Here is a 15,567-nt window from a genome sequence, read left to right as displayed (position 1 = left end):
GGGGTGGGAGGGGATGAGGGGAGCATCAGAAAGTGCTGGAGGAAGAACAGGGCTGCACCGGATCTCCCTCATCCTTTCTGGTTTTATAGTCTATCTGTGGTGGAGTCAAAGTCACCTACTCAAACCTTCTTTCACATAACAAACCAGTCAATAATACACATCCATGCAATAACCAACTCTGCGAGCGCCCCTTCAAGTCACGCTCAGGGAAGACAAGCAGTGTTTTTCACTAAAAGTTCACTTATTCTCGTTCACTCTAAGGAGCCAACACAAATTCTTTCCTCAAAATAGAATGTTGCCCTTGAGGAAGGAGATGCAGGTTTATCTCACACAACTGAAAGCCAGACTCTGCAGCGCTGGGGGGACCTGAGAGCCAGCCTCCTGGGCGGCCGGCTTGTTCTCCCAGAGGGCCTCCGTCAGAAGTGCTTTTTGCATGTGGGTGAGGAGCAAGGATGGGCACTGGCTGTTACTGCCAGGCCCTGTGCAGTGAGCCGAGGTTTTTGTGGAAGGGATACTGAGCTTGATCTGGATGCCAGGTCCCCTTCCTTTTTCTCAGCGGTGAGTTCGGTCTGCATCCTGCCTCCCTATGCTAGGAGGTCGGTGCTCACAACTAAATCACAGCAGTGTCAGTGACACAATAGCCTGGAGACGAGAACACGAATGGGAGAGCCCCCATATGGGGTGTGTGCCAGCTTAGGTGTAGGATGAGTACGAAAGAATGAGCCATCCTCAATGGACTTTTTCAACTGATTTTAGGAAAAGGGTGACTCGGGGAAATGAAAGACTGCGTATTTTCCATCAGTGTAGTAGGCCATTTTTTTTCCTGCTGGTTTTATTTTCTATTCACATAGATCTGAGAAATCATACACGGTGTCAAACAGAACCTGGGGGCGCTGCATGAATGGAATGAAACTATCCCATGAGTGCTGAGCAACATCAGGAAATCAATACCTGGGCGGGGCTGGCTGGGGCCAGTGTGAAGAAGCTGGCGAGTATAGCCTGTGTACTCTGTAAGCTAGAGAGAGTCCCAGGGCGGGTCCTGATGGCAGGAGAAACATGGATGGTGCATGAACTTTAACTAAATCCTGGTCTTGGCACCCCTCCACCGAGGACTCAGAAACATTCCTCGTGTGCAAATTCCTCCCCAAACATCTCTACGCGGCCTCAACCCAAGCAGCATTGGTCAGAGTCAACTGAGCTCTATTTAAGGAGTAATGATTTCTTCAGACACCGAAGCCCTTTATGATCACACTGGAAGATGCTTTAAAGAGCTATGCTTTCCATTCCCAGTAGGTGGCAAGTCTCACTAAGCGCCTCTACTGGATGGAATTTCTTATTCTATATCCAGGCTCCGTGGGCAGCATTTGGATTATATGAGAGCCCTTAGCATCAAAATGTGTCTACATGACAACTGCGTCTATACTTGCCTCCCTTCTTTTGATGGCAATGGGACATGCATGGGAACAGCAGAGGTTCATTTTATATAGTCTCGCTGTCCTAGAAGAGTGCTAATTTGGTTTGCAATCATAGTTTCTACTTGCATGCTGGGGCAGTATATATATTTAAAACAAACCAAAAACAACAACCCTGGTTACCGTCCCTCTGCCCCCAAACCAGTGTCCACCAAATCTGGGTTTGACCTCCTTCTGTCCCAGGTAACCCTGTGGGGTGGGCAGAGAGTCTTCTTTGTTTGGCTTGTGGAAATGTTTGGAGGGCTCAACCCAGGACCACGACAGACCCTCTCCACCCAGCCCTCTCTCCTGAAACCTATGTCCCTGAAGCATCCCCCTTACCCGGCAGGATCCCAGGAAGTCCAAGGTAGGCAGAAGGTCACAGCAATGATTCCATTGGTGTACCTCTTGCCCTTAAGAGGTAAAGCTCACACAGAAGGTTGATGCCCCTCTTCAAATAGATACTATAAATATATTAGAGCTATCCCTGAAAAGATGCATGTGTATTTATATATATATATATATATATATAATTTTATATATATGGTGTTTCTTTGTTTGTGTACAGGTATGTATTACTCTATAGGTGTGGAAGGGGAGGTATAGTACAGGAACAGGCGGTGTGCTCATGAGCATCTATTTATACTCTGTATATCGTATAGGTATACACGCAGCTCTGTCCTTGTTTGCATCATTACCGAGAATGTACCTCCGACCAGCGAGGAGTACCTGTCAGTGGTGAGTGCAGAGAAGCCTCGGATGGACAGTTCCCTCTGCCTCTCGCATGAAGCCATTTCAGCAGGCCAGGGTGGCAGCAGCCTGTGAAGCGGCGGGTCCTTGTGGGTCCACCCCTCCTCATGTCCACCATGGAGGGACCCGCCACATGCCCGGGCTGGGTGCCCGCTGCCTCTTCTCCAGACATCAGGGAGTCTAGAACCCAGAGCGGGGGGCGGGGGGCCACCCGGGCTGCTGGTTCAAGATATGGCTTTCCCTCTAGATGGAGATCGGGCACATGAGAATCCGGTTTTCAAGGAGGACGCTGAGCACAAGGAACACGAAGTAGAGGCCGAACATGATGAAGCCCAGCACTTTGTTCATCCGCCACTTGCAGAGGGCGATGGAGAGGATGACGAAGAGCAGCATAATGAAGAGCAGGACGATGGCACAGAAGAGGCCATTGCTGCTCACGGCCACCGGCCGGAACCTGTGAATCATGGTGTACAGGAGCCAGGGCAGCGGGAGCCTGCGGGCGAGAGGACAGGGTTGGCAGGGGGCAGGCAGACAGGGTGCAGGAGGCAGGTGAGGTTACCTTAGCTTCGTGGAATCTATACTGGGAAAGGGATGTCTTGTTAGGCTCACTATGACTTGGGCATGGCTGGCCTGGAAGTCACAAAGGAAGTCAGGCGAGTTTTAAAAACCTTTAGCTACGTCCCCACCGAATGAGGGAGCAGGGAGAGAAGGTGTTCTCCAGTTGGATCCGATCAAAGACATGACTGCGGCAGGTGGTTTCTGAATTGGTTTTGAAATAATCATCCCTAGTTGAGATGAAAATGTCACTCTCAGACCTCCAGGGGTGACCTGGAGCATTCGGGTGAGAGGAGGAGAAGACAAATGGAGAAAAGATATGGAAATCAGCAGTGAAGATGGAAAAGTTATTCTTTCTAAATGGAGAGAGAAATGGCAATGACTTAATTAACAACCTAAAAAGCTAGTGAAGATGAATGCTGATGGTGGGGCCGATGCCATGGAGCTGCCTGAAGTTTATGTTGGAAAAGATGGGACAGCCTTTTCACTAAAAATGACCTTTCTGAAAGGTCTGAGGAAGACAGTATCTTACATTCGTGATGTGATTAAAAAAAACTTTATTATGGATTTTTATCCCTGTTCTCTTCTTTTGCATTTGGCTTAACATATGGAAACATCTTTTGTTTCCTAACCAGAATGGTGACTCTGAAGACAGGAGAGGAGCTAGCTGCCAGGTGCACCACGAGAGTGGGCTAGGCCCCTCTGGAGGGAACATGGCTGGAAACGTGGGACTCCGGGGAAACGGAACCCTGCCACCCAGGGGCTGAGCCCTCCGCACAGCCTAGGGCTCAGGGAAGTTCCGTTTCGGCCTGACCTCAGCTGTGTGGAAGAGGCAGCACCCTCTCCAAACACAACGCTCTCCAAAGGAGAAGCACGGAGCTTGAGAGAAACAATGAGCAAAGGGACAGTGAGTTTACACCCGTCTCCTCTGCTGGAGAGAGTGCATGTGAAGGTAGAGCCTATACATATGTATCTTTGAACTCCCAGAGCCTGGCACATGCGGGCCCCCATCCAGGAACATGTGTTAACCTGGGCCACGCTGAAGTGGTTCATAACTGCCTCCTGGTGATCATTTATAGGCACTTTGCTCACAAGAACCTGTCTAGGAGGTGCTTACTTCAGTGGAGATGTCAGGAGGGGAGGGTTCCACTCAGCCACTGCAGGGAATGGGGGCAATTCCAGCTCTCAGCAGGAGGGGGCACCCCGGCACCCTGCGCTCAGCAATGGGAAGTCGGCAAAGGGGAGGGGAGTGCTGGTGTTGATGATACCAAAACCTCTCCTGGGACTTGCCCTGGGCAATTCTATTTACACACTTTCCATAGCTGTGTAAGACTCTCTCTCTCTCTCTCTCTCTCTCTCTCTCACACACACACACACACACACACACACACTCAGAGTAGTTCTGGTAAAGAGGTGGTCAATGGCACCACAAATAGGCAAAAACCCTTTGGGAAAAATGACATTTTTCATACCTTTGATCTATCAGTTCTATTGTCAGGGATGGAGCATAGTGAATAATTCAAAATGCAGATATAACTTTATCCAGAAAAATGATAATTTGTGTTATTTTGAGTAGTGAAAAACTGGGTATACCTTAAATCTCTAATAATAGGGAACTTGTTAAGTAGTGATGAATTATCAGTGATTTATATTTATGCTTTATATGTATTGTCTAAATCCTTTCCATGAATATGTAATAATCTTAAGTAAAAAGAAAATAAAAGCAAGACTATGAACTTTTACCAAAACATTGTAAATTGGTATAAACTCTTGGGAAAGACTTTTGGGAAAATATACATCAATAGCCATTAAGATGCTCATAATCTTTAACTCATCAATATTTCTTGAAAAAATTTATCCTATTTAAAATGATTAAAAGAGGAGTTTTTTCATGCATAAAACGGTTCATAATAGCAGGAAATTAGAAAATATAGAAAGGCTTTACTAAAGGATAATGGTTAAACTGAAAAGCAACAGCATGGGATATTTTAGAGCCATAAAATGTTAATTATGAGAGCTATGAAGAAGCTTAGAAAAATGGTTGATTTACTAATTTGCTAATAGATGCCTACCCCATGCCAGGCATAAATGCCTTTAAAATGGAAAAAGAAAAGCCCTCTAAGAAGATAAAACTGAATGTTCCCTAAGAAAACTGTGAAATATTTGGAAGAAAACATACAAAAGCTAATGTTGTTCTTGGGTTACTACTGGATTAGGGGTGATTTTTCTTTCAACTTTCATTTGTTACTAAATATACAATTTAAGAACTATGAACAAAAAACATTTTGCAATTTCTTAGAATATTTATTTTTTAAAAACTTGACAAATACGACGTAGAACACTTGTAATTTTCCCCAGTTTTTAGGATTTTCTCTTTTATACTATAGAACATTTTGTTTTCCTTTTTACAAGAGATTGGCCAAGAAAACTACTCTAGCGTAGGTAGCGGAACTGAGATATACTATTTATATTAGGGATACCCTTCCTTTGAAACATACACCTTTCAAGGCATCTGTCCGTCGTCCGTCCATCCATCCATCCATCCATCCATCCTGCAAACATTTGTCCAGCCACTACTATGCATTAGGCAATGTATTAGGCTTTGGTGAGTTCTTGCTCTTGGGGAGTTCAGTTTAGCAGGCAGACTGATGTACATGACCATGACAAGAGTTCAGGCCCAAGAGAATCAGAGAAGCCCTTATTTTAGTTGACACTGGAAGGATAAGTTGGAGTTTTCCAGGCAGGGAGGGCTCTTGAGTGACAGGGGCCAGTCAAGAAAGGAAGTATGGCAGGAGAGGGCACCTTTGGAACTTAAAGGTGGTTTAGACAGTGGAAGCTCAAAGCAGGATTTATGTACAGATAGTCTACATTTGAAAGCACAGACTCTTCAAATACCAGCTACCTCTTTTACTATGAACTCTGTACCCTTCAGTTGCCTTATCTGAAAAAAACAAGGATGATAAAATACCTTATGAATCTCTGTGTGGGTTAAATGGGTAAAAATGTATGTACAATGCACATCGTAGACACCGAATGAAAAATTACTGTCATATATATTAGGTGATGGAGAGGTGTAAGAGAGAACAATATCCAAAATGTTCAATGAGAGAGCAGATCCATTTTAGCGAGTTTCCAGATTCAAGTGTCAAGAGCTCAGTTCTCCTGGGAATACAGGAGAACATCCCATGTTTTACCTTCTCAGTGGGCTGCCACTGAAGGCTACTTATCTGACTAACTTTACTTTTGACTGTTACATGAAATGACAGAAGTAACAGCCCCCCTCCCCAGTGTGAGCCGCTTCAGAGGTTATTCCCATTGAGAACTCCAGTCTGCTGAACTGTAAGAACAGATCTCATCTTCTGACTTTCAAAACACCTAGCACATCTTCACCAGCACAGATAAACAAATGATAATGCGAACCTGCTAGCCCTTTCCAAGGAAGGAGATGAGATATTTTTGCCGGGTCTCTGTTTGTTCCAATCTCCTTTATAATCCAAATCTTACCTGAGATCGGTAGGGACTTTATTTAGAATTAGAATATGAAAAAACATATAGCGAAACTACTAGATCATCTCAGACATGCCTGCCTATTGAATAATCACATAACATGTAGCCAATGCAATCACAGAAGTGAAATTCTCTTAAAATACTTCCTACAACATTCACTCCGTATGCAGGTATGTGTTTCTGCCTGTCTAGGGATAACTTATTCCTCATTAAGTTTTCTGAAAATGAAAAATGGAATTGGTGACACCAAATGGTACTCTCAGTCTTTACTTCCTATTCACATCGGTTAGCGTTGGGCTCAGAGATCCTGGTCATGTCTTCACAGAAGCAAAGACAGCGATGAAGCTGATGTGCATCTTTATAGAACTGTCTCTACTTACCCTACGGTGATGTCAAAAATGTTGCTTCCGACAGAGCTGGATACAGCCATGTCCCCAAGCCCCTTCCGGGCCACTATGACACTGGTGATAAGATCAGGGATGGAGGTCCCAGCAGCCAAGATGGTCAAACCCATAATCTCCTCACTAATGCCAATTGTCTCTCCAACCTAAAAGTGATGACAGGGACAAACATGTGAGAGTTTGTAGTCACAAAACCATTCAAACCACATACATTTCAATGCAACACCCTTTTAATGAGTTCCTCCTCTGGGCTGTGCTGAGCACTGAAATGATAAAGAGGAATAAGCTACAATCATTGCCATAGAGTTTATTTGTTAATGATACTCAGACCCAAGAGATTGGGAATATTCACATAAGGTTTAGACAGATAATCTCAAAAAAGGCTAAAAGCCTCTGTATGGTTTACTAAGACTGGGCAGAGGAAGCAGAAAATAGTTAAAAAAAACAACTGGTCAGTGCCTGGCAATGGCACCAAATTCTGTGGCAGATGTCCTTGGATTTACCATTGAAGGTTAAAGAGTTACATCCAGCACCCCCATGTTTCCTGAACATATCCTAGTGTCCATAACACTTAAAACTACCATTTCCAGAGGAAACTTGGTTCTGGCTGATTTTGCTTTGATAATACAGGACATATAGTGAAGTGAAACATATAGTGAAATCAGCAAGGCAGCAATGAAGAAACTGTCATTTAGGGAATCAGAGGACCTGATCTACGGGCTGGCATTTAAGTACTTGACCTATTGCTAAATGAATGCATTGTGCAATGTGCTTGATCCTCCCTTTCTTATCTACGTATAAAGTGGTGAGGGCCATACCCACCTTCAAGGTGGTTGTGAGGACTAAGTGATAATTTGTGGAAAAGCCCTTAGTAAATGGCACACATTATTGAAAGGCCAGGGGAGCAATTATACTTTCTTTTGGTCTTGACTTTTACAGACTGAGGAGTTTGATCATGCATAGTTGGTCTAGCCCAGTGGTCGGCAAACTCATTAGTCAACAGTACAACGATTGAAATTTCTTTTGAGAGCCAAAATTTTTAAACTTAAACTATATAGGTAGGTACATTGTTATTAACTTAGTTAGGGTACTCCTAAGCTGGCCTTTGCTAAAAACGTCCTCAATCTGATTGAGGTATGTTCGCTGAGGTCGACCCCTTCCAGCTCTCCCATCCACACTCGTCTTGTATACTTGTTTCAGCTATCTCCTTTCGTTCATCCTCTCTATATGTCCAAATCATCTCAACATACCTTTCTCAACCCTTGACACTATATCTTCTTTCACTCCACAATGTTCCCTAAAATTAACTTAATAAACTTTACTTAAAGTTTTAAGTCAACTTCGCACTGTACGTGGGCACCTGCACGTGGTATTTTTGTGGAAGAGCCACACTCAAGGGGACAAAGAGCCGCATGTGGCTCGAGAGCTGCGGTTTGCCGACCACTGGTCTAGCCCAAGCATGTCAAACTCGAGGCCTACATGCGGCCCACAATGAATATTTTTGCGGACCAGCCAATATAACGGTATGTAAGAAACGTTTTAATAAAAATTTGGTAACTTAATTTTTACAATATCCTGTTATACATAATTAATAACGAACTACAACATTCGCTAATGACTGATTTCTATAATCGTGCTGCATTCATTTCACTTATGCACCTTACACACAGGCGCATCATTTCTCTCCACTAATACTAGCAGCGAATATTTTAGCAGCCGATTGCCACATCATTAGTCTTGTACTGACTTGTTTGGTGTGTGCAACAGGAAATATTTTGCTTTCGGAGAACAAGAAAAATAGGTTTATTTGTGTTACGCTTATTAATTTGTGCAGTTATATTCAGTGTCTTGTAGTTAATGTTCAAGAAAAAAATATTAATTTTTATTAAAATGTTCTATTATTTTATGTTAACAATTACTCATTTATCTCAGCCCTTTGTATTCAGCATGTCTCTATCAAAATAAACCTATGTTTCTATGAAAATTGAAGCTTTTGGTTTTTTTGCAGCCCACATAAACTTAAACCTTGTTTATTTGGCCCGTGTTAGCCTTTGAGTTTGACATGCTTGGTCTAGCCTCACATGGAAGCTCCTCCATTCTCTTGAGCAACTTGTTTGTCTTTGGGGGACTTTGAAAAACTTCATATATTTTCTGAAGTTGGTGAACTGAAAACCTTTAAGATAATGCTTTCAACTTGGTTTCCAACAGCCTACCTGATGATGTCCACAAGTTTTGAAAAAAACTTAAAGGGCCGAAGTAGGATGTAAGTTTAAAGATTTTCAGGGACTAGAATAAGTACATTTCTAAATCCCTCTTTTGACTTATAAGTGATAGCTTAGTTCTCACTAGCTTAAAAGCATAGTTGGGAGTTATTTTTATTTTGCTGGTCATGCCTGCTCCAGAGACTGGTGAGTAGCACTAGTCTGCCCTGTCCTCATGGTGCACAAATTCCCGGCTCCCATGAGAAAGGAAGCTCCATGCACAAAGGGTGGTTGCCTTATTGCTATGGCCTCCCTATTACTCAGAGCACAGCTTGCATATCTGCTGAATAAACAAAGCAAGCTGCATATGTAGGTGATTTTACTAGCATGTTTTTCTTTTTTTAAAAAAATCTTTATTGTTGAAAGTATTTCATATGTCCCCTTTTTAGCATGTCTTTCACTGATTCTCCTAGGAAAAACTTAAGTGCCCTATTTGAGCAAAATGTTCTCCTTGATGACTTATCTTTTTTGTTAGATTTGGAGTGAAACATTTTCAAAGAAGCTGACTAAATGGTTGTCACCCTCAATAAGTTCCCATCTATTTAATATTCTTAATAATTTAACTTCTTAGAGGGCGTTCTCAAGCAGTGACTATTTCAAAATCAATTTATATTTGGAGTTTGAATGCCAGTGCAGACAGAAAAATGCAGGAATTAGAGTGGTGGTGTGGTTAAGAGTGTCGCCTTGGGATACAAAGAACTCTGTGTGCAAATCCTAGCCTATCACTCCTAGTGCAACTAGCCAACTTCCCTGAGGCTCAGTTTTTCCCATCTGTGAAATGGAGTTAATAACATCCACCTTAGAGTTGTGATAATTATATGTGATGATGCTTATAAAGCAAATAACACATCGTCAGACATAAAGTAAATGTTCCATAAATATGAGCTATGATAACTCAGACATTTTTCCTTTCCCTCTCCCATTTATCAATGTACAGCCAGCAGAAGCAGAAGTTGGTTTAGTGGGGTAAGTCCACAGTGTAGGAAATCACATGAATAATGAAGAATTTTCATTGTTCATCAAACCTCCGATGAATCTGTGTGGCTCTAGAAACACTTTTACTGAAGGAGAATTTCTACTTAAGCTCGTTTTGAGTGAATTTCACTGAAGGGACTTCTGGCTGCCCAGAGACAAGGTGATGGGTGCATGGATGGGACAGCATCCAGATCACTTTGGGGAGCATCAGAGAAAGTTAGAGCTAAAAGGACACCAGGAGCCTCTTGGGGAGTGGATTTCCTTGATTTTTAATAAAAGCAAATGATAGAAGCACTCAGAATCCAAACCCCGTGCTGTTCCTAATATTCTGTGATGCAGTTCCCATTCTTGGTTTAAGGAGGATTTGCAAAAATGTCATATTGGCTAAACAGAGACATAGAGTCCTAGTTGACTTTTAGAATTAACTTTTCATACTAGATGCAGTATAGATTTTAACCACAGGTTTTCATCACCCATGAAATCTACTAAGAAAAAGATACATGACGAAAAAACTATGTAAAAAGAACAAATACAAAGGGAAATGCAGAAAGCATTTTATGTGAAGGGCACTCCTTTTGGCCAAATAGTAGTCAAATAAGGGTATCAAATAGGATTTATTATTGGTAAAACTGTGGATACCAAAACAGTTGAGCACTAAGTGGTGTTCTTGCTATTTTTATAGCTTTTAGAGTTCAAAAGTACAAACATTAGAATTTGAGCTACACCTCTCAGAACAGTCTGCTATTGTGATCAGCTGTGTGGATGTTTTGAAAGAGAAACACATTTCTATGGGAGGAAAGAAAGAGAAACTTCTCATCTATTATTGGAAAGCGAGGCTTCTCTTTATATTTCTGGGCCTTTCTGTAATTATTATTGTTCCAGGCATTTTGTTTATGTTTTTCTACAAGAGAATGACAAGGAAAGAAGATTGTGGAGTAAAGATGCGCATTGAAAAGAAAATGGTGAAAGCCAGTACAATAATGTTTTCTAGGATGGCAAAGAGAAGTAGCTATAAAACAACGTATTCCAGCAAGTGAAAAACCCCGCTTTTTCATTATCAGTGCATGAAAGAATAAAAATGATTATTAGTAAAAGCCATCATTTTAGCCTGGAAATATGAAGGCTGAGAAGCAGCCCACCTCTGCAGTAATTTTTTTTGCCAGGAATTGGTAGCAACTGTCTCTCAATGAATATGGAAAATAATGACTTAGTGGCAAAAAGAACTTCTTCAGGGGACCGTGATTTTGAGGAAATATCCAAGAAGAATAATCTGAAGTCAAATGTCATTAAGATAACTATGATAGTAATAATATAAAATACCTTGTAGGAATAACTTTGGGTATATCAGCCAATATTTTCAGTAAATTTTGTTAGTGATTCCCTAAATTCCTTTAAAAAAAATCCTCACCTGAGGATATTTTTTCCATTGATTTTTAGAGAAAATGGAAGGGAGTGGGAGAGAGAAGGGGAGAAGGAGAGAGGAAGGCAGGGAAGGAGGGAGTAAAGGAGGGAGGGAGGCAGAGAGAGAGAGGGAGGGAAGGAGGGAGGGAGCGAGGGAGGGAAGGAGAGGGAGAGAGAGAGAGAGAAAGAGAGAGAGAGAGAGAGAGAGAGAAAGAAAGAGAAAGAAAGAGAGAGAGAAACACAGATGTGAGAGATTGATTGCCTCCTGCATGTGCCCCAATCAGCAGGGCCAGGGATCGAACCTGCAACACAGGTACGTGCCCTTGATGTGGAATCGAACTCGAGACCCTTCTGTGTGTGGGTCGTTGCTCTAACCACTGCCCAGGGCATAATTCCTTTTCATTCCCAAGAAAAAACTCTATACCTATTATCAGTCTCTCCCCATTTCCCCTTCTCCTTTCCCAAACCAAGGCATCCATTAACCTACTTTCTGTCTCTATAGATTTGACTATTTTTTTACATTTCATATAAATGGAGTGACATAACACATGATCTTTGGTGACTGGCTTTTCTTCACTTAGCATAAAATTTAGAGGCTCATTCACACTGTAACATGTATCAATACTTCATTCCTTTTTACTGTGAAATATTATTCCATCATATAGATAGATCACATTTTACTTATCTGTTCATCAGTTGATGGACATCTGGGTTGTTTACAGTTTGGGCTACTATGAATAATACTGCTATGGATATGTATGTACACATTTTTGTGTAGATGTTCTCTTTTCTCTTGGGTATACATCAAGACTGGAATCACTGATCATATGGTAACTCTATACTTAAAATTTTGTGGAGCTGCCAAACTGCTTTTTAAGGTGACTGCACTATTTTACATTCTTACCAACAGTATAAAAGGGTTCCAATTTCTACACAGTCTTCCTAACACTTGTTTTGGGCTGTCTTTTTAATTACATCCATCCATCTTAGTGACTGTGAAGTGGTATCTCATTGTGGTTTCGATTTGCAGTTCTCTAAGGAATAATGATGTTGAGCATCTTTTCTTGTGTTTATTAGCCATTTGCATATCTTCTTTGGTGACATAGCTATTCAAATCTTTCACCCATCTTTAAAATTAGGGTGCCGTATGCTTGCCTTCTTATTATTGAGCTTTAGGGGATTTTTATACTAGTATATCCTGGATACAGTGCTTTATCAGGTATATAGGTTTGAAAATAGGTTCTAATCTAAATTCATTTATTTTGCCATATGGAAACCCAGTTATTCCAGCACCATTTGTTGAGATATCTTTCCATATATGTTCTTGAAGGAATATATTTCCTTATTTCAAATTGCTATATTTTACTTATGTTTAAAAGTATAATAATGTGAAGGCTAATATAATAATGAAACAAAGGATCCAAGTGGGCAGTTTGTAATTTAGGTAATTTATAATTGAGATTAAAAGCATAAGTTCTGGAGTTTCAGAGCAGGGGTTAGAATCTCAGGTCTGCTATTTACTACCTATATGATCCTGGGCAATTTTCTTATGAACTTTAAGCTTAACTCTTTTAACTGTAAACTGTGAAGAATAATAGGTCCTCCCTCATAGGATTTGCATTTATGGACAAATTGTCAAGGGTTATTGTCAAGATTATAAGGACAAAGGGATATGAGTTGCCTGGCACACAGTACACAATCAATAATGGTTACCACTATTTTCTCTTCTTTCGCATCTCATTCTTTCATTCATGTGTTAAAACAAACACTTACTGAGAGTTTGGTCTTGTGATAGGCATTATGACTGGTCTTTTCCTAAGAGCCAATGGAACTGCCTTATGACCCAGCGATTCCACTTCTGGGTCTATATCCAAAGGAACCCGAAACACTAATTCGAAAGAATATATGTACCCCTATGTTCACTGCAGCATTATTTACAATAGCCAAGATATGGAAGCAACCCAAGAGCCCATCAATAGAAGAGTGGATAAAAAAGTTGTAGTACAGTTATACAGTGGAACATTACTTGGACATAAAAAAATTAAAAAGAAATCTTACCATTTGTGACAACATGGAAGGACCTAGAGGGTATTATGCTAAGTGAAATAAGTCAGTCAGAAAAAGACAAATATCATATGATTTCACTTACATGTGGAATCTAAAGAACAACATAAATAAGCAAACAAAACAGAAACAGACTCATAGGTACAAAGAACAGACTAATGGCTGCAAGAGGCAAGAGGGTGTTGGGGGCCTGGGTGAAAAAGGTGAAGGGATTAAGAAGTACAAATTGGTAGTTACAAAATAGTCATGGGATGTAATATACAGCATGGGAATATAGTCAATAATATTATAATAACTGTGTACAGTGCCAGGTGATTACTAGAAATATGATGGGGAATACTTTGTGAAGTATATGATTGTATACCTGAAACTAATACAAAATAATACTGAACGTCAACTGTAATTGAAAAAAAGAAAGGCTGGCCCTAGCTGGTTTAGCTCAGTGGACAGAGCATTGGCCCACAGACTGAAGGGTCCTGGGTTCGATTCTGGTCCAGGGCATGGCCCTGGTCGGGGCGTGAGTGGGAGGCAACCAATCAATGTGTCTCTCTCACATCGATGTTTCTCTTTGTCTCTCCCCCTCCCTTCTACTCTCTCTAAAAATCAATGGGTGAGGATCAACAAAAAAAGAAGGCTGGTTAACTCCCGAAGAGAAAGTAAGTGCTACTGAGTGAGGCAAAACCTCAACATCCCAATGGAGTACTACACAGCCGTAAGAAAGAATGAAATAGCGCCATTTACAACAACATGGATGGACCTTGAGAACATTATGCAAAGTGAAATAAGTCAAACAGAGAAAGCTAAGAAGTATATGATTTAACTCATATGTGGAATATGAAACTGAAACTTATGTACACAAACAGAGTGTGGTGGTTGCCAGAGGGAGGGGGTGGGGGAAGAAAGGGGTCTTAATATGATGTGACAGGAGAGGATTTGACTTTGGGTGGTGGGCACATGGTCCTATATACAGATTTTGTAAATTAGTAATCCACACATGTAACCTATATGTTCATAATGTCACCCCAATAAAATTAAAATAATAAAAAAATCAATGAGTGAGGATTAATTTAAAAAAAAAAAAAAGGAAGGCCGGTTAACTCCTGAAGAGAAAGTAAGGGCTACCGAGTCAGGCAGAGCCTCAACATCCTTCCCAGGCCTGAGCTGGCTTGGTTTCAGGCTGCAGAGGGCAAGAAGCAGCTTGGTTTGCCTTCCTTCCTCCACATGCCTGACCGGAGCTTTCTGACTTCACGCTCCAGGGAAAGGCCAGGAGACACGGGAAAGTTAAGTGGGGTAAATTCCTTTAGTCCTGGAATATTTAAGTTGTCGCGTCAGACACAATACTGCTGTGACAGTCTCAGAAAGCAAACACACTGATTAACAACTTAGCAACACCAGGCAGATGGCATCACGGTCAAGGTCTTACCTGGTGTGCCCACCAGACCATTAAGTAAGAGAATATTGCGATCCAGGTGATGGCGCCGAAGAACGTGATGGGGAAAAACTTCCTTGCTGACTGAAAGAGAACCAGGGAGAGGCGAGAGCGTCAGTTCTATCAACTGAGTGGATCTGATAGTCCAAAGCTAAATCCACCGATGCAGCTGGCCGTCTTGGTAGGGTTGGCAATCAAAAGGCCCTGACCACCCCTGGGCAAGCTGGCACAGTAAGATTCTGGGGAATGTGAACTTGGTTAGAGCCAAATCATTGCAAAGCTAGTGCCTGAGATGGAACTTTCCTGAAGAGAATGTCTTCTGCTGCTGGATGCTCAGATGCCCTTCCCAAGGCCTGGTTTCTCAGCCTCGCCTTCAACCTATTAACTACCACACATCCTCCCTCCCTCTCCTGCTCCCTTTTCTTTCTCCCGCTCAAGTTCATCAGAATCAGTTTCTATTACTTCAATCCACGCATCATAATAATCCACATACCACAAAACCTATGGGATTAATTACATTGTACAAGAAACAGGAAGAATTCAAAAACAGAGTGGCTCATCTTACAGTCCCACGAGTGGTTAGGAAAAGCCACACAGAAAAAGCCATCACCACGGTTTCTATAGATCCCTGATGATGGCCAGTCAGGGACATTTGAACCACTCATAGGGACAGGAACATACAGATGCCCAACTGTATGGCTCTCCTTGGGGTTGGCAGAGTGGACACTCCTGGGATGTTCTCCATCTTTAATTATGTCCATTTCTGTCTCTAC

The 15,567-nt window shown here is 41.7% G+C and overlaps 1 protein-coding gene across 8 annotated transcripts in view; it reads right to left on the bottom strand.

Moving 5' to 3' along the window:
• Positions 1–798: 798 nt before the first annotated feature.
• The window catches only part of SLC24A2 (solute carrier family 24 (sodium/potassium/calcium exchanger), member 2), a 222,100-nt gene continuing 207,331 nt past the window's right edge, over positions 799–15,567 (bottom strand). For all 8 annotated transcript variants that reach the window (XM_005879946.2, XM_005879940.2, XM_005879943.2 and 5 more), the window contains 3 exons: positions 14,789–14,878; positions 6,644–6,810; positions 799–2,694 (listed from right to left, as the gene is read on the bottom strand). In XM_005879946.2, the coding sequence (XP_005880008.1) occupies positions 2,445–2,694; positions 6,644–6,810; positions 14,789–14,878 (507 nt within the window). In that variant the 3' untranslated portion in view covers positions 799–2,444. The remainder of the gene's footprint in view (positions 2,695–6,643; positions 6,811–14,788; positions 14,879–15,567) is intronic.

This window comes from Myotis brandtii, unplaced genomic scaffold, assembly GCF_000412655.1.
Source record: "Myotis brandtii unplaced genomic scaffold, ASM41265v1 scaffold618, whole genome shotgun sequence".
In the NCBI taxonomy this organism is placed as follows: Eukaryota; Metazoa; Chordata; class Mammalia; order Chiroptera; family Vespertilionidae; genus Myotis; species Myotis brandtii.
The sequence above is the reverse complement of the archived record's forward strand: the minus strand, read 5'-3'. Positions and strand labels throughout refer to the sequence as shown.